The 25,628-nt window shown below is 39.1% G+C and overlaps 1 protein-coding gene and 1 long non-coding RNA gene across 4 annotated transcripts in view; one reads left to right on the top strand and one right to left on the bottom strand.

Annotated features, from left to right (window-relative positions):
• The window catches only part of FYB1 (FYN binding protein 1), a 46,351-nt gene extending 27,886 nt beyond the window's left edge, over positions 1-18,465 (bottom strand). For 2 of the 3 annotated variants that reach the window (XM_030469687.1, XM_030469689.1), the window contains exons 1-3: positions 18,255-18,430; positions 13,721-13,959; positions 12,245-13,391 (exon numbers count right to left, since the gene is read on the bottom strand). In XM_030469687.1, coding sequence (XP_030325547.1) covers positions 12,245-13,391; positions 13,721-13,762 — 1,189 coding nt within the window. In that variant the 5' untranslated portion in view covers positions 13,763-13,959; positions 18,255-18,430. Of the gene's footprint in view, positions 1-12,244; positions 13,392-13,720; positions 13,960-18,254 lie in introns of all 3 variants that reach the window. The other variant, XM_030469688.1, reaches the window with a different exon arrangement.
• LOC115600566 lies at positions 16,715-20,617 on the top strand. The gene is made up of 3 exons (XR_003989050.1): positions 16,715-17,265; positions 18,638-18,728; positions 19,871-20,617. It is a non-coding gene; the product is annotated as an uncharacterized LOC115600566 (long non-coding RNA).
• Positions 20,618-25,628: the final 5,011 nt, after the last annotated feature.

The raw sequence follows: 25,628 nt of genomic DNA, 5'->3' as shown, positions 1-25,628 counted from the left end.
AGAAAACATCGATTCCTGGATATATTGAACAAATGGTGGTTATTTAGGGCAATGTGATAAGACTGAGGGAGAACAAAATTAATACTTAAGTCTCTGGCAAAGAAGAAAGGGAAATGTTTTTTCTCCATTTCCATGGTGGAGAAGGCAAGAAGTAATGTGTTTAAAGGCCAGCAACATTTGTTAGGAGTCCCTTTCTAATACTGAAGGTGGAATTTGCATGGCTTGAAGGTTCATGTTGAAGAAGTAGAATAAACTTACATCATGAATAAGTTCTAGTACTTGTATGGATGGACATCAAACAGTTTCTTTATGTCCCTTGCAATTCAAAGATGACATCTGCTGTTTGTTGTCCTATATTTTAGAAGACATCACATTTAAAATACTTGCCATATATTGAGCCCAACAACTAGAGATCTACTAAGACACAATTTTGGCTAAAACTTGTCTTCCAGGAAGATGTCCCACTTGTTTGAAGATGAGAGAAGGAATATACCACTACAGAGTTTGTTTGGTTAAGTTTGCTCACTGTTAAAATTTGTATTTTACTGTTTCCCAAGTTCATCAGGCTTCAGGTTCTATTACTTTTATTTGTACCTTTGCTAACTAGATCAAAAGTCTTTTTATAACCACTGTTTTCTACCCATAAAGCACTGATACCACTGAACTTAACCAATATCTTAGATTTCATTTTGATAACTTCAAAGACCCAAAATTTTTAGACTCATCTTAAGGCATTTCCTTCCCCCCCCACCCCCCATTTAGCAATTAATTTGTAGCTATTTCTGTAATCTCTCCAACTTTTCCAGCATTGTAAAAAACCTGGCACTGGAATTCTACACAGCATGCACTTCTCTACCACATGCAGTGATGAATATTAAAAGCCATTCTTAATCTGGCCATATCTCTACTGATTGCGTCTAGGGTATTTCAGTATTTTCTTCAATTGTTATCCCTCCTCCTGTTTTGGAAGTGCAGATACCTGAATATCAAACTAAGGCCCATTAGCAAATTCTTTTATTCAAAAACTTTGTAGCTATATGAAGAATCCTTAAGGCTAAATCTCTAAGAATTTAGGGTTACAGGCTGACAACAATTCTGCATTAGACTTTTCTGTCACATCATTGTCCTTACTAATTTATAGACTTGTTTAGAAGATCTAGATTTGTTCCCAAGACATTACACTACCTCTTTTTGCAGGTGTGGTTTACATTTCTTCATTCTACATGTGTACTTTCAGTCAAGACCAATTTTGTCTAAATGAGCCGAGATTACACGATTTTCTCTCTTTGTATCTGACTCTCTGAGGATTCTGTGTTCCCATTTAACTCTTCATAGTCTTTATTTACCAGCTATAATGTCTTATTGTTCTAAAATCCCTGATAAGGATGAGTAACACTGGCAATCTAAGCATGTATCTGCAACTGAATACTTTTAAGCAGATTCTAACGAAAAAAAGAAGCCAGAAAGGTGTCTTTTTTGTTTGGTTTGGTTTGGTTTGGTTTTGTTTGGTTTTGTTTTGTTTTAAAGGCATGTTAGTTGTTATTAATTATATTCTCAAATATCTATGGTTTAACAGGGTCATGTTTCCCTAATACAGTGTTGTGTATATGTTTGACATGCATAAACGCATTATGTCTTCATACAGCATTACTTCAGTGCAACTATTTTTTAGGATTAAGGTAAAAAGTCTGTCCAAGTCTCTGTGCATAATACTTCTTTCATCTAATGTCTCTTGGGAGCCAAATCCAGGCAATAGGAAACTGAGCCAGGAAAGGACATCACACGCATTTTAGATTAATTATGTATTTTTAAGTATAAGGGCTGAACAAGCTGTCCCTTTTAATTTATGTACACTGCTGGAATCTAACAATAACTAAATGATCATCATATTAAAGTAAACAATGTTTTTTTATTTTCTAGCGATTAGAACTGACTCTTCCCTGCCTTTATAGTTGTAATTGCCTACATTTATGACTGAGACTGATGTGGGTGTAAAATGCTTTAATTCTAGTACTGAAAATAATGGAATGAGTTACATCTGTATGAAAGGTGACATTTAGTATGAAAAAGCTCTCATAATCAGGCCTGTGGAGCCAAAGATATCGAAATGTTTCAGTAGTGCTTTGTTTCCTGTTTTAACAGAGCATTTCATTTTGACACCAGTTCCATCTTTTTGTGTACACTTGGTACACTAAGGACATGGAAAGGGTCTGTGTGGGTAGAGAAACTGAAGTCAGCTCTGTACACTCAGAACAAGAAAACGAATTGAAACTACATTCTGACTTCAAATGTATCCAATGCACTCTCATCACAGGAAACAGTGTTAAGGATCATCGCTGTGTGGTAGGTTTGGCCACTAACAGATCACTGACCAGATAGCCTCTTCTTGCTTCTTGGGACTCTAAGTTTTTTCACATGCTGTGCTGCACTGAAAAACAGATGCAGAAACTGAAGCTCTTCCCAAAGAAATGAAAGCATACATGAAAAGGAATGAGTTCCTCAAAACCTCTGCAGCTGAATTGCAACTAAGATAAATTTGCTATAACTGTCCATAGAAAGTACCAAATATCCCATTAACCGCTGCTTGTGGTATTAAACTTCTTTAATTGTGCTGGACATCAGCACTTACAGCAGAACTATGCATAGAACACTTCAAACACTTTTCCTGTGCTCTTGGGGAACCTTCTCAAACAACTTCCACACGTGCAGTGAGCAAAGGTCACGTACATTCTTGGAGAATGTTTATTTATCCAGAAGTTCAGGGCACTCAAGTTGTCTTGATGAAGAACTTGTGACTTTGACCCTTGCCATTCCTGGCTTGTGAAAAGAAAATGCTGATACCTATTTGGTAGGTGACATAATATCTAGAGATAGATCCCATCTCCCTTTCATATCCGGATATTGCGTATTCAACAACCTCAGGACAAATCAACCTGCATATAACAGTACCTTAATGCTTCTCCTGTGTGAACTCCAAGAGAAACTAGTAAAAACCCCAAAATAAGTCCAAGTGTTTGGAACCAATGTACTTTATGGAGTCAGAAACAAGTTTCAACAGAATGGGAAAAAGACCCATTCTCACCTTGCTAAAATCCTCAGTGCTCTTCTGGGACGCTGCATTATGCTACCCTGAGATGCTAATCCAGAAATATGTGGCGAATTGAAAGGAAGTAGCATCAGTGCCAGGCATCCTTATTGGAGTAGTAGAGGTAAGAAGAAATTTGGTGGGATAGGAACCGTGGGAACCAGTACTTTGTCCAGTGCCAGTTCTCCCCATTCCTTTTCAAAATCATAAAATAAATTGGACTCAGTGCAAGGGTGTTATGGATGAAATTACATGTCTCTATTCATTCCTCTCTCTAAATACTAGGGTATTGATATGGCTTGGATGAGAGATTGGCACATAGATGAATAACAGTATCTAATTATCAACCTAAGCCGAACAGAAGTACTCAAAGAAAAAAAACCCAAACAAACATGTTTAGCACTCACACCTGCAGTTCACCATCCATTGGCTGAAGATACAAACCCTCATGATCAATTCAACCTGTATTGCAATAGAATGTGATTACTTGACACAACGCTTTTACCTGGTAACAATGGGAATCACCTCAAAAAAAAAGGAGATATTTTGAAGGAAGTGAAAAATAAAATCAGGAAAGGAGCAGAGGGGAGAGGAGAGGAGCAGAGGGGAAAGGAGAAGAGAAGAAAGGAGAGGATAGGAGAGGAGAGGAGAGGAGAGGAGAGGAGAGGAGAGGAGAGGAGAGGAGAGGAGAGGAGAGGAGAGGAGAGGAGAAGAAAGGAGAGGAGAGGAGAGAGGAGGAGAGGAGAGGAGAGGAGAGAGAGGAGAGGAGAGGAGAGGAGAGGAGAGGAGAGGAGAGGAGAGGAGAGGAGAGGAGAGGAGAGGAGAGGAGAGGAGAGGAGAGGAGAGGAGAGGAGAGGAGAGGAGAGGAGGGAGGGAAAATGTAAAGGAAAGGGATAAGGAAAAGGAAAGAAAAAAGAGGATTTTATCTGGGCATTTCTTAAAGCAGGGTCTGGACTCAAGGACGGTAATAACCAAAACCTTTCTGTGGTTTTTGTTTTCAAAGTGTGAGCAGTGTCTCCAATAAGCTTCATGTCTCTGTTGTTACAGGATGTCTGACAACAGTACAATCAAAAGCACTGAGCTTCAGTAATGTTGCAGGTTTACCTGCTTACTTTGAGCAGCTCCAAAGTAGCATAATTGTGAAACCTGAAACCACGGCTTGTACCTAAATTAATTTGCAGGTTAGGGGAGCAGACAACAGCTCCCTGCACATTTTGAATAAAGTGGGTGATCAGCTCCTGCAGATGTTGCTTCAGGTTGTTAGCAAACCCCCTGTAAAACCAAGAAAGCTTCCCAGATCTTGCATATAGAAATAGTGAATGTTTTGCAGTAACACTGAAAACCAACATTGCATTTGCGGAGTAGCTCAAAAGCATTTTGTTCTATTAAAGGATGCTTCTTTCAAAATGCAAAACTTTTGACCATGTAACTGTTTGTGAAGTCCTGAAGTTTTTTTTTCAGTACAGATCTCCACCCATTTTAAGACTATGTTGATTGCTGCTTGTACATCATGAAAAACATGATCAGAGAAAACAGAGGATTTGTCTTTTTTTAAGCAGAACTTCTTGTTGATCTCAATTGGGAAATCTTGTTTCCAGAACAGATGCACAGACTACCTCAAGGCTATTTCACCTAATAATTAATAACTATTCAATACAAGTCCCAGACCACATACCTGGTAGTGGGCATTCCCATTCTATTTGAGAATGTAGAGAAAAACAGATGAAGGATAAACAACACCCAAAAGTGAAGGTCTAAATCTACATTTACGATTGACAGCTGAAAAATATTAAGCATGTATGTAATCTTGCTCCCAAAAGAAAACCCACAGGTTTCATCCAAATTCCTTTGGTATGTTAAAGCTCACCAGACTGAGCCTTATGGTGACTAAATAAGAGGTTAGATATTCAGAACATTTCATTTGGGCAGTGCTGCTGGCATAAGGAAAGTGATTTCAAACTACAGATGTGTAATCATATGCAGATGCCTATCCTTATTTAAGGAAGAACACAAAATTAATTCCCAATCGAAATATAGGTAAAACTTTTCATTGTCTGATAAGAAGCCTTAATAATTACTTCTTTCTTTAATAAGAAATATTTAGAAGCCTGAGCCTGTTAATTTTATACTGCATGGTATACTCCATTTCATATGTATGAATAAAGAACAGCAACTGGAAGTATTCAGAAATGGAGGAGATACATAATTAAGGTAACATAATTAAGCAGAGATAATTAGTTACTTCAATTTTACTGCTTTATTTCTAGCCATTTACTTTCTATCACCTTCCATGGTAAAGTCATAGCTGTCTTATTTTTTTACTACTTTTAAATTCTTGTTTCTAACTAGTGTTCTCAACATTTCTTCACAAAGACTCCTTTTACACACAGTGTAATCCCCAAAACATTGTGTTAAAACCATCCAGCACTCATGCTGCTGGGGCTGGACACTGGTTTCCAATACATTGTAACACCTCATGTGTTTTGTTCGGTTCTTTCAGAAGTGCAGACCTATTGAGAGAATATGTTAGGCACATACTTTGATTCATAACAGAAGAGTCCTCAAAACAATTCAAATTGCATATCAACATGTGTTTGGAATTCCTATTAAGTGATCATCTAGTTTTAATCAACAGAATTAACAGATGCATTTGCATGATTTATCTTCAGAGTCCTAAATTTTACATCTTACACTCCGAAGTCTTCACTCAGGAGTTATTATAACTCACTCAATGAGAATTAGCATAGTCAACTGCAGGAATGACTCCAGAATTCTTACATAAACTATAACATGTGTTTACCTGAGAAAAATACATTTTCCTGTGCCGTCATACTATGATATAAACAGCCCATATCTTACTCATTTTACTAGAATCAGATAATCTGGAAGCAAACAAGTGTGCCACATAAGGCCTAACAAACAAAAGCAGAGATATTTAGAGGAAGATAGACAAATGTGCCAGTTGCCTAAGCTGTAATATTTCGCAACTGATAACTGCCCTCTGGTGGTTTATTGACGGATACATTTTACTCCTTTATAAGTAAAAATATACATTAATTTATTTTAAAGATATTGCAGACTGTTGTAGCTTAGGAAATAATAATGAGCAATGAGTTTAAATATTAATTTGCAATGTTTTTTGCGTAATTTTGTTCCTATTGCACAACAACAGCAAGTTGTACCCAGAACAATCTTCTGCAGGGAAATTCTGAATGTTGGCTTCCCTCAGGACTTATTTTATCTATAACTTAGGCAGATAAATAACTTCTCATTCATATTTCTATCAATCAGGATGGGTGCATTCATGTTTAAATTGCAGTGATTTATCTTTTGTAGTGCTGTAGGACATGCTAGCAGTTTAATTTGTAGTCTTGTCTACAGATTTTAGCAGAATTACATGATGAATCCTTGACCAATTACAGGTAATACTACAAAAACTTCAGTGTGGCAGGGTTTCTCCCATAGCATTAGTATTCCTTGCGGTAGAGGCCCTTAAAGAAAAATTTCTCTCTGACTGAAGCAGACTGAAAGCATGTCTCCAAACTTTGCTTGTTGAAAACCTTAGTCTTACATGCATATTCTATAATTGTGGTGCATGTAATTACAGCTAGAGAATGAAGATATGAGCAAAAAGACTAAGGGAAATTTAATTCACCTGGTCTTTCAGAACTTACAGTTTGAAATATTGAAAGATGGCCAAAGAAAATATTGAAATTAGAAAGGAACTCAGAACTCTTTTTTGAAACTAGCCTTATACCAATCCCATGAGTAAGACAACTCCTTTGGGGTGAGACCTGCACAGGTGATGTCATTGCACTTGTACCAAACTATGTACATTGAGATTTCATACACTGAGGACTGATTTTCATGATAAATGCACAACTTGAATTATATTTCAGCTGACCATTGTCTACTTCTAGGAGCTTCAAAAACTGATTCTTCTGTTTCTCAGAGGTGAAAATATAATGCTGCTGAAACTAGAATCATTTGGGTTCTCCCAGAGGAGAGAGAGGAATGCCCTTAGAGGAAAGCCGAAGAGCTTTTACATTCATTTCCACTAAAAACTACACGTAAATACTCATCCAGTTTTTCTAGATCCAGCAGAGTTAAGTTCTTGGCAGATCTGTATGATCATAATTTCAAATTCACTTCCATAGTTTTAAGGTAGATGTACAGGGGACCAATAATAATAGACATCAACATCGTGAAACCTAATAAAAGACTAGGTAAAAAAGCACTGAAGGTCTTCAAAGTCCCACAGTCTCATTTCTCAGTCTCACAATTTTCATATTGCTTAAAATTCAACATTTTAGCTCTGTATAGTGATGTGCAGGCATTATGTTGCACATAATTATCATTCCATTCTGAAATTATGATTTTGACATTTTCTTGAGCTGTCAGGGCTATGTGGCATACTGTAGTTCACCTGTGCAAACAGAGACATCACATCATTACACACGGCTACCCCCACCCTCAACTGCATTGTTTGAGATCATCACCCACTTTTAGTTTCATCTGTCTTAGAAACAAGATGATTTATTTCAGGTTACAATTCTTTTTATTCCCTTTCACCTTAATACTGAGCTGTTGCATAACTTTATCCCATCTAGCACTGAGGTAAAAAAAGAAAACCTACGTTGACCTTTTAAGTCCAGATTCTGCAGTAAACAGCTGTGACATCCTGTGATAAAAAAAATCCCCTGTTCTTTATAACTTCAGAAGCTGCTTTTTCAACTTGCCATCAAGTAAGAGGAACAACTGACTGGTTCTAAGGAACTTTGAAAAGACAATTAAAACATTTACCATCCTCAGGAGTTGTGCTTGATTGTGAATTACTTTGTCAACAGAGGGTTGTGGTAACTTTGACAAAGCACCTCCAATTTTAATTCCTCCTTTCTCTCTGGTTGTCTTACCCAACTCAGATAGCCATGTCATTGTGTGGGTATACAGCCTGCGTCAGAACAGAACCTCTACAAGGACTGCAAACAGAACCATTACCCAAATTATAAATTGTGAAAATTTTCTTAGATGTATACTTCTTTTCTAGATCCAGTAGTTTCCTTTCATTTCTCCCAGTACAGCTCAAAATACTCTCTCTAGCAGAAAACCCAGTGTTGATCATTCACAAGGCATTCACAGGTGTTTAGAGCCTTCAACTGACTTGATGTGGGTGGCCATCTGTACACACACGATCCCACTGAGGTCAGCCCCGGTGCAGTTCTCTGAAAGCAACAGTACGGTTGTGGCCTCACATGGAAAGCTGTCAGCAAATAACTTTGTCTTCTTGTTTCTAACAAAGCCCCATTTGCACTTCGGGTGTTCATTATAAAACAGTATCGTTAGCATTATTTTCTGAATCTAGAAATCACATGCATTTCACTGATTCTGAGCTGACGTAAATATGATCTACTCTCAGGGAAAACTGCTGTAATGGGACATAACGCAGGAATTTACCGGAGTGCTATGTATGCACAGGCCCAGACAGGAATTTCTAAAAGCCTGCCTTCACTGGAAAATAGTAATGCATCAGCAGTCACACTTTCCTCAGCAAGACACTTGTATCTACAGAAGTTCTATCATGAAAAGCTTTTCAGGTGAAAATTTCTAACCCAAAGCAAGACCAACACCAAATCAGCATCCCTTAGTATTCCTGCAGGCATGCAAATCCTTCTCCTATACATGACTAAGAGTGTTTCATCAAAAGTAAGTCCTTCAGCCTCTAATGTTTAAAGTTATTTCATGCCAAGTGAATGCTTGATTACAAAAAAGGCAAAGCAGATTTCATGGGAAAGGATAACAACCAAAGACAAAAGGGTGAATTGACACTTCTGAGTAAACAGAGTTCAAACTCTTGCTTTATATCAGACAATACAAGCTTTTCTGCACCCCAGGCATATGCCCATAACACAAGTGTAATGACCGCTATACGCAGAGCTTTTCTCTTCTCAAAGGACAACACAAAGCCTAACTTTTGCCCTAGTACAGATCAACCCCACCCAATGTTAGATCTCCGGAGCTTTATTGGATGGGAAAACCCTTTCCATTTGCTTGTTCTTTTCACTCAGCACCTCAATCATGGCAAAAAATTAGGCAACTGTGGCCAGCCACTGTTTATCAGGACAAAGCAAAGAGCAGGAAGAATTTGTGCTGTGGGGTGGCACCTTCCTGACATGACTTTGATTCTTAAAAGGACAGTTAAAAAAAAGCAAAAAAAATCAGTTGAACTGTATTCCAAGAAACCCATCAGCAACGAATAACTTTGTTGAGCTAAAAATTAGTTTGTTCAGGATTCATTCTTTCCACCAGAACTACTCTATGGAGAGTTCTGGCCACATTAATTAAAGCCAAACAGAATGTCAGTGTCTACATGCCACGTCTACAGGGGAAGGCAGAAATTCGGAGCCACTATGAACAGCTTCATATAGATGTAGTTCCTAAATTTTTCAGTCTTGCCCTGACCCAAATACTGAGGTAGAGAAAGACCATCTCTGACCCTTCAGTTCTACTTGGTTGGGTGTGTATTTTGCGACATGTTTGGAAAAAAACCTGTGCCACCACACTGGGCAGCTCCATGTTTTCCTCATGTTCCCAATGCGACTCAACCAGGCTGGTGGTTGCATTAGTGCTGGTTAGTGAAAACTGGAGATCCTCCTTCTAGCAAAAGTTCTAGTTATATCCTTAATGCTACAGTATTCATTTTTAATGGTTAAATATTTCTAGCCCTTGGTTATAAAAACAGGATGAGATAAAAAGGCTTTGTGTCTATAACTGCATGGCAACCAGAAAAACAAACAAACAAACAAACAAACAAATAAAAAGTAACATCATTCCTCCATTACTTAAAAATAAACTTAAAAATGTGTTTTTAAAAAGGAGTTGGAATTTTGGGTGTCTCTAGCCTTTATCAGGACTTCTCAAAGTTTTAGCTAGCAATGCTAGCTGTTTTTATTTAATAAAAACATTTTCTGGTACCATTTGCTGAAAATGCTGCCTTTCCATTTTGAAACTGCTCTGGGCACTCATGTAAAGCCAGCCATCCTGAACAGTGCTCTATGGAGAAGGGGCAGCTGCTCAGGCTGTTATACATTGGCATATTTCTTTTAAAGAGAGAAACAAATTTACAACATTTGAGGATCTGGCTCTGGTCATGGATTCGTGAAAACATTCCCGTAACTGTAAGATTAGACAGGAAAAAACAGGATGTAGCAGCTGACAAGAACATACATTTTATGTTACTGATATGCTCCTAATTTTTAAATGAAATTAATAATAACAATATATAGCTGTATGCACACTCTGTGGTTTTAGTGTGGCTTTTTGTCTTTATAGAAAGTCATCTCTGAGCTTTTTCATCCAGTCATAATCCCTTTGAGTATCTTCTCTCTCAGGAAGACCAGTCTTATGTGCATTCAAAAATGCTGAAGCACAAACTATAGTGTATTCTAAATACGTGAGGCACAAGGCCAAACTTTTACATTAATGTGCCTGATGTAGTGCACATGCACAGTGTGGAATTATTCAGACCATCTATCACCAGCTACATTAGGCATCTATCTTTAACCCTCTGAATCACAATATTGGGCATCTCCCTTTCCCACTGACTATGCTGAAAATTTAAGAGTCTAAGTCTGATGTGTTTAATTAAATCGAAGCCAGATGGTTGCGGCAGACTAATGTACATGAACTACCCCCCATTACCAGAAATTACTTCTCTGTGTGTATCACCTGACAAAATCAGTTGCAGGACATGACTAGTTAAAATTACTTAAGATAAGAAAATATACGTGAGGATTGAACACGTCTTTGCTTCCTGAGATCCATGCACACAGCAGTGCATTAAGGCAGAAATAAAAATCCAAACAACCCAACTTAAAAACCACTTAAAACTTTGATTTTAAAACGTGATCAGAATTTCTTATGCAATCACTGTTCCTTGCACCTGCTGCTATACTAAAAAGAGGAAGCCTCCTTCAGCTACTGTAAAACTTGTAACAGAAATGTGTCAATTGGCATCACCCATTCCAGCTGGAGTTGCTGATTTTAAATTTTTAGAATTGCTGAAAAGTGCCTAAAAGCTTTGGTGGAAAACCTTAACCCAAATTTTGAAATACAGGTGATTTAAAGAGGAATTAAGGACATTCAGAACCTCACAAAATTGACCTCTCCTTCAAGGAGCTGACAGCAGTTATGTCGGCCTAACTTTAGGAAACTACATTTTTACATGAGATTTTCAAAGGCATATTTTGAGTACCTCAGAAACAGCTTATATCATTGTTGCAATTTGTCTTACGCAGTGAAAGGAACCTGTTGAAGCAGAATTCTTTGCAGGAGTGGAATTCTTTCTTTCACAAGGATTTGTGTCCTTCCAGATATTTCAAGACAACCTCAAATTTTACAGAAACCTAGTGACAAGCCTTAATATTAATGCCTGGATTACGACCACTGGGAAGTTCAGAGGTCTGGTTCTCTACAAAAAGAGTGAGGCAGACCCTCAGGTGCCACTAACTGTGGTACTGCTGAAATCATGCATGCCTAACAGAAAACATGAAGTCCAGAAGATGCTTGTGGAGTCTGGATTCAGATCTGGGTATAAAACCAATGCATCATGTGGGAACAATTGATTCTGTAATTTTGCTAAGTGTTCAACTTTCTAAACAAACTTTAAAATATAGTAACTTATAGGGTCACACTGTGATTAATCATTGTGCAAGGCAAAAAAGAAATAAAAAAAAGTGTGGTCACTACAGGTTCTAGTATATCATTTTGATGACCCTCAAACTGTGCCCAGGAAGTTACTATCAAGAACGGGGCACACGACATGAACATCTCATTTATAGGAAGTCAAGACTTAAACGTCTGTTGAGAAAAATACTTACACTACCTGATGCAAGTTAGAGTTACCTCTAGGCAGTTTTGAAAACAAATAAACCCAATACAGAAAGCATTCGTCCTACAGTTTATCACTGAGGGATGGAGAATATAATCTTAATTTTTGTCCTGCGTGGAAGAGACACAAACATAGGTTAAAGCTTTAAAGTGTTGTCTGATGCATGAGTATCATTATTTCTGAACAGAAAAAGGGATTCCACCTGAAATGAAACGGGTACTAAATGCATAAAAATGCCAATACCCAAGAAAGAAAAACCAGAGAGGACTCACTGTCTTTTGGGCTGCTTTTCCGAAACCTTTCCAGATGCACGCTGGGGGGCCTGCTGGGCTTCTGCGGGGGCTGGCCCAGCTTGAACAGTGGGGGCAAGGCTTTTTGCTTGGGAGTTCCTGAGCTCCTGTCCCCATCCTCTTTCTCTTGTGATCCACCTGATAGCCTTCCTTCAGCAAATGCTGTGTTTGTCTTATGGAACTTAGAAGAGGAACCTGACTCTTCCTGGATAATTTTGTTGAGAAAGATGTTCTTCGCAGCACTCATTCCCTTTTCTTCAATTTTTTCCTCCATATTTTTGGGGGTTCCTTGAGATGAACTGGCGCAGTGATCAGTAGGCTTCAGAGCTATGTTAGAAATATGACTGCCTGTAGCTTCTGCAGAACAGTTACTATTTTCATCCATTTCCTTTGTTGCCTTAAATGAGTGTATATTTTGTCTAGGGCCTGATAGTCCTTTTTGAAGAAAAACATTTTTATTAGAAGTGTCTTCATTGTGGGAGACATCATGGTTTAGAGAAGGTTTCTGTGCAAGAGGTGGTTTAGAGAAAGAAGATTTGGGCTCATTTTCTTGTGTTGCAGACAAGAACTTTTCCTTAACTCCAGTTACTTTTGAAAATGCTGGTTTTGCCTCACTCTCCTGTGGTGCAAAATTTGGATTTGATTTTGTTCCCAGAGCACTTTTTTCTTTCTCATGAGGAGCAGAGTTAAGGAACCTGTTCTGTGCAAGTTTTGGATACAGAGGCACTGGCTCTTCCTTTGCCGAGTCACTTGTTTTGGTGGGGAGTTTAGTGCATCCAGCTTTTTCATAATTTTCTCTGTTAGTTGCCTGAAGCTGAACTCCAAACCTTTGTGCCACTGGTTTCAAATATGGGAGCTTTGGATCCTTCTCTGTTTTATCATCACTTGAAGGCTTGATTGCCAGAGGAGGCTTAGGATGAACAGGTTTGTGAAAGGTACTGGGTCCTGAAGAAGTAGTTGCGTTTCCTTGACTTGCAAATTTCTCAAATGCTGCTTTCCTTGTCTGTAATCCTGTATAGGTAGGTTGTCCAGAGGCTTTGAAGGGGTGGCTGTTACCAGAAACATCCTCTGTGGGGTTGTTACCCGCGTTAAATTTCGCCATGAGTGATTTCACATCTACCCTGACATCCTATAAGCATAAAAAAGACAAAAAGAAAGAGCGGCAATGAGAAAGTCGTTGTTGCAATGTTCACACATACTGTACTTTAAAGAGTTTCCTGGTCTGAGGCTTGTAGTACTGCTGATTGGTTGTGGAGATATTATAGCACATCTTCCTGCAGGGTTAGAGAAGATTTGTATTTTATTATACCCTTGCTGTGGTTATACGATCTTTTAAAATTTTCAGTGCAGGTACCGCCTTTAGAGAATGGTCATGCAGCTCCTTTTGGGCATACTAAAAATTCTCTTCATTTCTAGAATTAGGAACTGAACACTTAATAAACCCAAGAAAATACATACTACTTTAAAATTAAAATATGAGTGTCCTGCGGTGAGAAGCATAGACTGTACTAGAACTTGGGTTGCTAGACTAAGGTTATTCCTATAAACTCCTTAGAGAACTGCAAGTTCCCTTATGAAAACAGAAATTCTTCTGGTTTGGGGGTGTGTGTCAGTTTTTCTTTTCCTTCTCAGCAATTTTCTTCCCTGCTGCTCCCCCTCTCCACTCTGTGTTCTTGTTTATCTTCTCCACTTTGTATCTGGAAAAAAAGAAAGTGCATGTTTGGATGGAAAATGAAAAAATGTGGAGTAAATTAGGAAGATACAACAATCAAACCACCTAGAAACTGTCAAAGGTACTTAATTTCTTGGAGGGAGAAAAAAAAGGTTGAACAATTCCAAGTGGAAAAAACATAGCTTCATTTGAAACTGTTTTCATTTGTCAGCCCTTTTCATTAACTTTCAGAACCAGTCTTTAGTGTGAACTGAGAGCAAAAGCTCAATATGTTTGAATTCAGTACAATTAAAGCACAGTGCAGTGAAGGATGAGGGTAATAAGGAAGCAGCTGGACCCCTGAGCTGGGGCTAACTTTGGGTTCCAGGAGCCCTCTGCAGCAGGGACTCCTTTCCCAGCCAACAGTGGAAGCAGGGGTGCAGCTACAGCAGATAATAGTGGTGTATCTGATTCACAACTTCTTTAAGTGGGATCTGTTTTGTGTATGGAAGTTAAAATGTAAAACTTAATGGTACAAAGCTAGAATGTTATATCTAGAAGGGTTCTGAATCATTTGTTTCGAATTAAAGGAGTATCACTACAAAGCACAATAAATGGGGGTCTGAAAAATATTTTAGAAAGAGGTTGAAGAATGATATACTATCTTTACCCAGTACAGTTCAGTAGGTGTTCAGTATTTTTTTATTTTTTACTTCACTAACAAAAGCTTCTAAATTGGGGTGTTGCTCCTTTTGCCTTCTGTTTGATTGTATCACATTGCATGAATTGCCAGTTATGTTGGAATAGTTTTACCTGTGACTTCTGCAACTTAAAGTTAACTTTCCCAGTCTTTCAGTATTACCAAGAAATTCAGTCTTTCCAAGCTGTGCGTATTATACTACAAACTTACATACAATAAAAACAGCCAAACTAAGACGTGTGTGAAACTTCTCCCCAGAGCACGATATTGTCATTTCTTTTGCACGTATAGAGAAGAGAGGAAGTACGCGTTTACTATAGAGATTATCAGGGGTAAGCCATCTACTGCTATTTGATGCATATGCACTCACATACACACAATTACACTGTAGAAGTATGTATATGTATCACTGATCATTCAAGATTTCTCCCACACTGCCTCACAAAGCACTGATTTCACCCACGTAAGTAGAAAGTTAAGCTAATTGCAGTGCCAGAGAGAATAACAAAGCCTTTTGTCTCTGATCTCATTTGACTTTGTACTAATGCATGCTTTTTTTCAACTGTCGTAACAAAATCTAAACCATCAGAGATACTATAGCTTTACCTCAGTGTCTGAAGTCTTCAGAACTTATAAATTACAATCTGATCAGCCACTTGGCTAACTCAGGAGTTCATTTATTTCGAAAGTTCTAGCAATAAATTGATTCTTCCACTACCTCTTCCATTTGAAATTCAAGAAAATGTCCTGTGTCAAACTATGTGATCCTCCTGGAAAATAGACATTCATCATGTAGACTTTCGGAAGCTGGAAATGCAGCTTTAAAGGAAGTTCTTGTTATGAATTATGGTTTCTCAGAAGTTTTCTACATCTTTGTAATAGCAAGATCAATTACATTCATACATGCTTTTGAGTGCACTGAACCATTCATGACTGCCACGTTATGACTGTCAATGTATTTCTTTTAATAAATTTCTTACCAGTACTGTGAACAAACTTTGCCCGAGTCATGCGGATTTACAAGCACTTCAAGAGTAAAAAGCTCCTGGGCATGTGGAAGGGTTTACAATCAGCAATGTAGCCTCTGTCTTTTACTTACTTATCAGTAGTAAAGGGTAAAGGTAACACTAAGAACCAAAATAGAGTAAGAAACTGAAGTCTATCTGCTTCTCTCTAATGTACGTCACCAGTTCCTGCTTTCGTAAGGTACGTTATACTAGAAGCCATATTGTGGATTCTAATGTAAAACCTGACTGGCCAGGGAGGCAGAAAAAGAACTGGGATAAAGGGAAAATCTTTTATGTGTGGCTATGCTCACCAGAGAAATCTCCGCAGTTTCTGTTTCCCTTCCCAGAAGTGACAGCAGTTACCTATTCCATTAGCACATATAATATGCTGTAAATCATGAAATGGGAACTTGAAAAGATTCTGAAGAGAGATTAAGTTCACCATACTCTTCCCCTCTAAAGTGAAAAGTGCCTGTGGGACAGAGGAGTCTCATGCAAGAAGTAGTTGGGTTATTTTCTGAACTTTCTCTTTGCACTGTATTGGGAAATTCAGTGGAAAATACTTCAGATTTTCAGCTTCTGCTCTGAACTGGAAGCAGCACATAAGGTGCACAGTAACATTTGCTTTGTTATGAGATGGTTGCATTAGTCAAACGTGTTTGCTCAAATCTGGAACAATACTCAGGTTTTAGTTCCCATTCCATGGATTCATCAAGGAGATTTGCATATGCAGTACTTTCCCAGCCTCTCACTGCCTTCAACAAAGACCCACACAGATATCAAGATACACTTGTACAGACTTCTTCCACAACTGGATCCTAATTACACCTCAGTGTAAACAAGGGCAATTATCCATTCTTTACAATATAACTGCACATTCCCATACAGTGTAATAAGAACACAGAAATACAAATGTTTCAACTGTATTCCTCTTGAATTCACTGTGAATATTCCAGTCTCAACTAGCAGCTTGATTAAAAAAAAAAAAAAAGTTGTTTTGTTTTGGCATAAATATGGTCTCATTATTTACTTTTCAGTCTTGGTGAAGCCGAAAGACCATTTCACTTCGACTTCCGCTTGTGCTTGCTCTTTCTTCAAACAGCAACACCGAATCAATAAAAGGGTGTGCATACCACCCTCAATTAAGCAAGTGAAATGTATATAACTGTTGACTGTACAAGGAATTGTGCAACACTATCTAAGTGATTCCCTGATGAGAGGCTCACACCCTCTATGTTATCCTGAGAGCATAATTTCAAACATCCTTATGTAACACCAGCAAGGCAAAACCAGCACACTCATGAGGACATGTAGTTGTTAAAATTAGACAAGACAGTGTTCCAGCCTGATCACAACTGCATTCTGCATCTTTTCCATTACGCATTCCTCTACACTTCCATTGTCCCTCTCCATTGTCACTTTTTCTAATCTTTTACCAAATCATAAGATCAACTGCATCATATTTCAGGAGCATGAGAGGAAAATATAGTTTATCCACTCCAGACTGAGATCAGAACTAGCAAAAGCATAGCGCTTGATCAGAACAGCCAGATGGCACCCCAGTTGGACTCAAACTATTGTTACAGCCTATGCAAGAGGCCAAAGCACCTATCCATTCATGGTCATCTATTCATCTTATGTCACGGTAAGTCCAGCACAAAGTTTAACTCATATTTTCTGGCTTTTTTTTGGTACCTGTCTATGTCAAAATAAAAATACCTGTCAAATATTGGCAACTCAGTTTTCAACAACCGAAACCTGGCAACTTCTCCACCAAGAACTTCTATCCAATAAGAACAGGCTAGCTAATATCCCTTTCTGAAAAAGGATTACCATTTTTCTTTTAACATGGCTTTATATAGCTACAGACTTCCATGGTACTTAATAATTTGTGTTCTAAAAATAATTTTTCTCATATACTAATCAACAGCTTTCAGAATAATGTAAATTTTCTAGAGAGACAGCCCAGAAATGAAGCAGACATATCCCTCTTCATTCTGAATATAGTGTATACAGTGACCGCCTTATGAACATCTTTGATTTGACTCTGGTTATTCCACTAAAGCTAATGTAACGTCTCCAAATCTCCAGGAAGAAAAATGTAAATTCCTGCCACTGAAAAGTTCCTACCCTTATTTCTAGAATTTCAAGGTCCCCTGTGATTGTAAAGGAACTTTTGTGCAGTTTTAAGACATTGACTACCATTCTGACTTACCGATGGAAAGACAAATATTTTTCATGACCCACTACAAACAAATTATATACAGATACCTCAATCCAGGGCATGGTATATTATAAAATACCCCACCCACAACCAACTAGGCACAAATAATGCAAAAAGAATTACTAGAAAATAATTACATTTAAGTGATACCTTTTCTGTTATTACTCAAAATGCAAAGAGCACTTAAAGTAGGACTGCTTTTAGTAAAATTTCAGGGAACCAGACAGAAAACTCTGAAAGAGAGAAGTTCATGTTAACCTGGCATCTTTTCGGCTCCATAAGTAGTTTTAAGTAAAATCTACAATTAAAATTTTCAGTTATATGAGGTTATATGTAATACCTCATACCAATTCTATTTCTCCTGAAACTTTGCTCATTTATTTCTAAGACAAACATATACAACAATTTACCTTGATTCCCCAAAGCTCTCCAATACTTTGATAGAGGCAGAAAAACTGGTTCCAGCAATGAGACAACCCATGGGTATCTCACTTCAGCAGCATGCTCTGTTTGCTAAGATGAGTTCTGCTTCTCAGCAAGGGTTTGCATAACAGTGTTGCTTGTGGGTTTCATTATGATCAGTGGAGAAAACTGCTCTCCTCAGGATATTAAGCAAGAAGTGGTGGGAGAACGGGAACTAAAATGTATTCAGACTGTTTGGCTGCTGCTATCAGCAGTATTCACCCTGTGATGCATTTACCGCATATTGCAGAGTCCTGTAGAGCCATATTGGTGCATACAAGCTCAAGTCTTTACAGAGTAATGGCTAACAAAATTTGTGTGGTAATTACAGGTGTAAAGACAAAAGTGGACCAACCTCTTGGGTCATGAAGTCTAGTTCCCTGCTACCATTGAGAATCGCTGTGTACATTCCCACTCCTCAGGTGACCGATAACATGTTTGCTTGCTCTCTCCTTTGCCAGTAGGATCTCAAGAGATTCTGCTGGTCAGTCTTTTAAAGATTTAGCTATGTGGAGATATATATTTATTTTTTTTAAAACTATGATCATAAATTTCTTCTGTCCTTCTGTGTGTGAGTTCATTACATGAATCAAAGACTTTGAAGGATAATAAAGGATTGGAAAACCAATACTGAGAAAATAAGTTTTGCATGAAATTTTAAACCTGTGTTTGTGCTAAGTTAAACCCAAACCACAAAGGCAGAACCCTATATTAAATAGGCCTCAGTGAAGTTGCTGAGCTTTTCGCAGGGATGAGATTGCAGAATAAAAATTGTTTGTCTTTGAGCTTCACAAAAGGTTGTTTGACTCTTCCTCATTGTTTATTGCTTCCCCTTCTGCACAAAATTTTAACTACTTTTTGAAACATTTTGGGGTGTTAAAATAAAGCTTTGGAAGTGCTTGACATTTCCAGCTTAATTAAAAAAAAAAAAACAAACCAATCTTAGCTAGTTCAGAAGCTTATTAGAGTACTGGATGGAGCTTATTTGAGTTAAAAACACTGCCATGTGCTTTTTATTTGCCACTTACCAATGACAACTAGTTTTTTTTGTTGCATAACACAATGGGGCTTTTTCTTAGTGGGAGAAATGCAGTTCTTTATGCTATCCATTCTGCTAAACACTGGATTTTATTTATAAAATCATGTTTATTTGTGAAAATAAACAATCAACTGATGATGAGGCATTTATTATTAAGGAAGATTAAACTTTGTGACTGTTGCTATTCTATCTGGCAGTTGTCATGACCATCAATGTGCTAATTGTAGCAATACAGTCATTTTGCATGGGTAAACACCACTGCAAAAGTATGTGCACAGTATCAGCACTAGACAAATCTTGCAATGATCAAAGGACGAGCTCATCTTTGCAACTCTGAATGCTAGGCAGTTCCTGTCATCTTCTCGTTTGTCCAGTACTCAGAAATGAATATATTCATATCTGATAGAATGCTTCTGAGAATATAAATTGCAACAAACACAATTAAAATAACTGTTCATGCTGTGAAATTTCTGTGAAAGTTGCCCATCTGAAATGTCTATCATATGCTTAATTTTACACTTGCAGGTGCAAAAGCTTCCTGGATCCTCTGTTTTTTCCACTTATTTCTGTGAAGGATGCCTGTGATTGATTCGGGGAAACTAGCTATTTTGAGGTGAATAAAAAATTTGAAGGAATTAATATTTTAAGGAAGAGGACCCACAAGCCTAAAAGCAGCTTATAGATATTTTGGTTTTTTACTTTTCATAAAAACCAACAGCAGTACCAGCAACAAAATTACAAGATTATATTCAAGCAAGACAAGAATACCAGCAATAGTCATGCTTTCTCATGTATAAACATGCCATTCCATTCTCTGCGTAGACCAAAACCAGCATCTAAATCCCAGAGTAGCAATGATGTGTTACTGTTCCCATGTGCAACTTTTATGACTGCAGCTTTAAGTATTTTTTTTATCAGAGCATTTATTCAACTTTTTGTTTCCATTTACCTTTGTGAAAAGTAGCTGGTTAGGAATTATATTAAATTTGACAAAAACAGAGGAAAGAAAAAGAAGTGGGTAAGATGTTCACTAAGTTTCTCTGACATAAGTGCTAGTCCATCTTTTTAAGGTATCTTTCATCTGCCGATGTTGTCCTGTACTCCGAAGTGGTTTGAGTGATTGGGCACTCTGATCTGAACATCTCTGGCTTTCGAATTCAATGCTCACAAAGAATATCATAGTCAGGATCTTGTCACCTCCACAGTTGTGTCAGTACCATGCTTGGAGGTGAAGTGAAATGATACAAAATAAAAATACCTTTTTTTTCTTTCCATGTTGTTTTTAACCTGCTTCATTTCACTGATTTTAGTCTATTAAATGATCCCAAAACAGGTGAGATGTCATAACAGAATTATGTGGTGAATGAGGGTGGAGAAGAACAAGACAAAAATTATTGGCTGGGGCAGGTAATCCGTAAACCATGTATATATGGGGGAAAAAAGTACATGTGAGAGCATCTTTGAACAGATGCATTAATATTGTTTAAGGAAGTTTGACAATCTCCTTCCTAAGTCAGAATAGTGTTGCTCTGTATGTGTGTAATATGCAACACATGCAAATGTAAGGAGCACTCAGCAAGAGAAAGTTAATATTAGCACAGTTTTCCACAGAAACTTCTCTTCCTGCCTCCTTCTTGCTCTTATGGGGCTTTTGCCTCCTAGTGGCATGCTAGGCAGCAGCAGAAATTACATACTTTGCCATTGATCATTTCTTTGTACGTACCTGTTCTGAGAGAGTTACAGTCTGCCTATGTTCATGCTGCTCCATGATTACATGTATGTGAACCTTGTCAGAGGGCAAGGCAGAGAATTAGCAGCTCTGCTTTGCAATGCTGTGCCACTCCACAGAGTTAAGGTCTGGGGAAAAGTGCCACTGTGCTGCAGCGTTGATCCTGTTACAGCAACACTCTGGAAAGTACCTGATTTTCAGTAAAAGCTCGATATTCGTGAACACTGGCAGGAGCTTCTAACTCCAATTGCTATAGCACACTATGACACTGAATGTTTCTTCATGATTGTTCAGTCTATGTTATCTTTATGTCTGCAGACATGGCTAGACTTCCTGAAAAATGTGCTGCTGCATTTCCATTGGGTTGTCATTTGAAGGTGGTTTTACTATTTATGACAGAAGTTTGAAGTGTTCATGGGTGACTTAGCAGCATTCTCTCATATATACACACACTGTCACGTTTGTGGGAACAAATGGGCTTTCCAGATACTGTTTGTGGACAGGTGACGTGCAGAATTCCCTGAATGCTCCTCAAGCCAATGCTGTGACTCATTAAAATTGTCATAATTCAATCCCTATACTCTTATAACCATTAACTATTGTTGTTATATTTGTCTGACAAGGACTGCAGAAATCTCTTTCCACTATTTGTATTTTTCTATCCTAGAGAAAGTAGAATTGTCAAATTCAAGAAAGAAGTCAAATGATGCTGGCAGAGCCTCCTTACCCCAGCTGTGCTTTGTGATGGATATATTTCTGTCATGAAGGAAAGCCAGCATACTCCACAGCTTCACGGTCAGGTGCGTGTTAAGCTCCTGGTTTTCTGCTTGGGTGTATCCACTATAATATATCACTCCTTCCAGGCACAGTCCTTCCCATGGACATCTAAAGCTGATGGAAAGCACCTGCCATACGAAACAATCTTGCACACAAAAAGTCTTTCTTTTTTGTGACTTGACCTTAGAAGTGCTCTGTTGGCTCAAATCTCAAGCAATTCTTTGAATACAAAGCTTGTATTCAGGTATTAACTGTCGTGTTCCACTGAATTACTCATCTTCACTGCCCTGCACTCCCTGCTCTGTGCTCTGCGCTCTGTCCCTGGGCTGCCCTCAGTGTTCACTGCCATGTCACAGGCTCTTCCCTGCCCCTTTTGCTGTGAAGCTCACTCACAGAGCGGGCTCCGATTAAGTGGCTTTTGAACTCTGCTCTTTTTGCCCTACAAGCTCTGTGGTTTCTGCAAATGTCGGTGCTCCTGCATTCTGCCTGCCTGGGTTCAGCAGCAGTTCAGGGGAACTGAAAGCAGTGCTGCATCAGAAAACACTCCAAACAGACCAAACAGGAACACCAAGCCTTTACTAAACCCTCCAGAGGCACGAGAAAACCCTCCTGAAAGTGCAGAATTCACCATAGTTGTCAAGAGCCCTGAAGCTTACAGCCACAGCCCCGTGAAACACAGAGCTGGAGGACTCACAGGGCTTGCCACAGCACCACTGCCCCTCACATCCCACAGCTCGTGCCTTGTTCAGGACTGCAGCTGGTCATCAGTGGTAGCTTGATTAGATGATTAATGAGTTAAATTGCAGGTGATGTGCATGTAGCTGTGATGGCTGAGTTTGCAGCAACCTATTCCTAGCCTGAGGCAAGGGGGATGTGGAGAGGACCTGGTGGCCATCTTGACAGGCAGGCAAACAAGCAGGCTGGCAAGCAAGTGGTCTTGCTGGCTGGGAAGTTGCTAGAAGCTGTGTATGAGGGGAAATCAGTAGAGCCTGGGGTGAGAGGGAGAATGGAAGGGCGATGCAGGTCTAACAGGAGCTGGCACGAGCAGTTTGTGTGGGGAAAAGAGATCTGGCTGCTGGGGAGCTCATGAAGCTGTGCTCCCTCAGCCCTCCTCCTCTGTGCCCTTCAGCAGTGTTCATGGCTGTGTCCTGCCTTCCCCCGCCATCAGCTCATGGGGCCCTGAGTAGCTCTGTACCTCCCTGCTGGGGCTTAGGCTGTCATGGAGGGACCCAGGACTGGCTGGAGCCAGCACAAGCCTGAGGGCCCACGTGGGCGCGGCCATCTTAGGATCTCCTGTCACCAGTGTCCCGGCACCCAGGGAGAGAAGGAGAGAGGGAGCCTGCACTGGGAGAAGGGGAGATTGGATGGGAAGAGAGGGAGGAAACAACTTTCGCAAGGAAGAAGTTGCTTAGGTTTCCTCCCCATACACCCTCACATACATGGTGGGGCAAGGGATTATCCACTGGCCTGGCTTTCCCCTTGCATCCCCCACAGCTGCTGATACCAGGAGGAAGAGGAAGTGGAAAAGCAAGAGGAACAGACAGCTTTAGCAAGACACCACTGACTTCCCTTTCTCCTCAACATGTCCTTCCCTGCCTCCGCCTGTGAGGCAAAAAAATGTGCAAGAACATGCAACTATCTCACCGGGAGTTGTGCAAACCTGTGGGAGCGAGAGAGGGACACCCCATATTTTCACACTCAAACTTAACCTCCTTTCCTGCGCTCTTGTATGTTAAACCCCCATCAGCTCTGCAAGTCTCATCTGCTTTTAGTGCAGAGAAGCAAAGCAGAAACCCATGTTTCCCAAACACATCTCAGTTCCAGGCAAGGCCCTGCTCTCACTATTTGCCCTTCTGCACTAGCTCATGGGGGCACAGAGGACTTGCAGCTGACGTCTGTGCCTCCTCAGGTAACACCTAGCTCAGTTATCATGAGCTTTCTCTGGGAAGAGGATAGCAAAGGGCCTTTATCCCTCAAAATCTCCTCCTTAAACCTCTGAAGAAAAGATTTCAGATGAGAGCAATTTAGGTTCTGTTAACATCATATGGTTTCTTACCAACAGCTCTTCAGTCTTTTCCTTTTAAAAAGTGGAAGATCAGACCTACATTTAGTAACCATTGCTGAAATCGCACCAGTGGTGGTCAGGCTGCTTTTGCTTTAAAAATATATTTGCATTAAAAAAAAAAAATCAAAAATATATTTTCGTGGTCACATTTGTAAGTCAAGCAATCCATAATAAAGCTAAGACAAAATGTCTTTCAGTGAAATTCAGTTGGCATCTCTCTGTACTTTGTGTGCTCTCAGGAAGAAAGTACCTGTCACAAGTAGGACCAAATTTGAAAACATGTGAAACAGAGAAAATGAAAGCTCAAGTTAAATTCTCAGTTGCCATGAATCTTTTACCATTCTGCCTCTGCACCCTTTCACAATGCTTCTGTGATAATTAGTATTATTTTTCTCATGGTCTTGGATTTTAACTTTTTAGTTACCATATATGCTGTATTACAAACAGGTCTTTGTGTCAGGATGCAATTAGGGTTCTTTTTTGCAGAGCTAAAGCTGTATTGTAAGGAGGTAGGGAATGGATTGAGATCCCAGTTTGTGTGTAGCATCAGGTAGAAGGGTGAGGATGTAGAATAAAGGTCTGGGTTGTGGAAGGGAAGATGCACAATAGAAGAGACGGGAAAGGAAGACAAGAACACATTTAATCTCCAGCTACTGCCACTGTGCAAACATAATTTAGGAGTCCCATGTGTAGGCCTGGCATTTATTCTTTCTTGCTACAGACCTTTTCTATTTATTTATAAGTCATCATTCATCCGTTTGCCACACATCTTATGCACCGTTTCTGCAACTCCTCCAGTAAGTCAACAGTTTAACCACATCAGTGGAAAATTCACAAAAGAAAAAATGAGCCTATGCTGTCATTGCCTTCAGTCACTTTAACTAGTTGTACCTTCTGAGGAAGTAGTATGTTCTCAGTGTTGATGTGAGGCATGGGACACCTAATAATTACACTTTTACATGTTTCCCCAAAAGGCTAGAAGCCTGTGTAATGACCTTGACCTTTTCCACAGCAGCTTGTAAAGGTGTCTCACTTACCTTCCCTCAGGTTTTATGCTATAGAAGGCTGTTCTGTACCACATATCACTGAAAAATACACAAGATTAAGAATACTCAAGGAGAGGAAAGAAAATGAGTGAAAAGGAAGGGAACCGTGGTATTGGAGGAGAGGTGCTTTTCAATCCAAATAATCTCACTGGTTGAGGTTACACGGTACAGAATTTATATCAGCAATACAAACAAACATAGTATTAAAGTAACTGTACTAGAGGTGTGCTTGACTGAGGAGTCCCTGAACTACTGTTGCAGTGGAGGAGAAGGAAGGTAGGTACACACACTTTGAACACAGCTTCACGACAGCTTGGTCAGTTAGACAGGAACAAGCAAAATACAAACATAGTGTAATTTCTGTGCTGCGCATGGGCAGAATCATTCTTATTCCCATCTCCCAGTCAGTGCTGTACTGCAAGGTCTTCCATATGAGCCTTTTGTTCTTTTTTATACTTTTCTTCCTGGACCATCTGACCAGTCACAGAACCGGCCGAACCTCAGAAATGCTTTCATATAAGCAATCTCACATTCTCTAGTGTGAATTTTCTTGTGTGAGCAACACATTTTCCAGGATTGTTAGACATGAAATCAGGCATCTGGAAAAATGTTCAGTACATTGAAGTTTAATTAAAAATAAATGCAGCCCTTTATATGATTTCTTAG

This window comes from Strigops habroptila, chromosome Z (genome assembly GCF_004027225.2).
Source record: "Strigops habroptila isolate Jane chromosome Z, bStrHab1.2.pri, whole genome shotgun sequence".
NCBI lineage: Eukaryota > Metazoa > Chordata > Aves > Psittaciformes > Psittacidae > Strigops > Strigops habroptila.
This window is presented reverse-complemented; position numbering and strand designations above follow the sequence as displayed.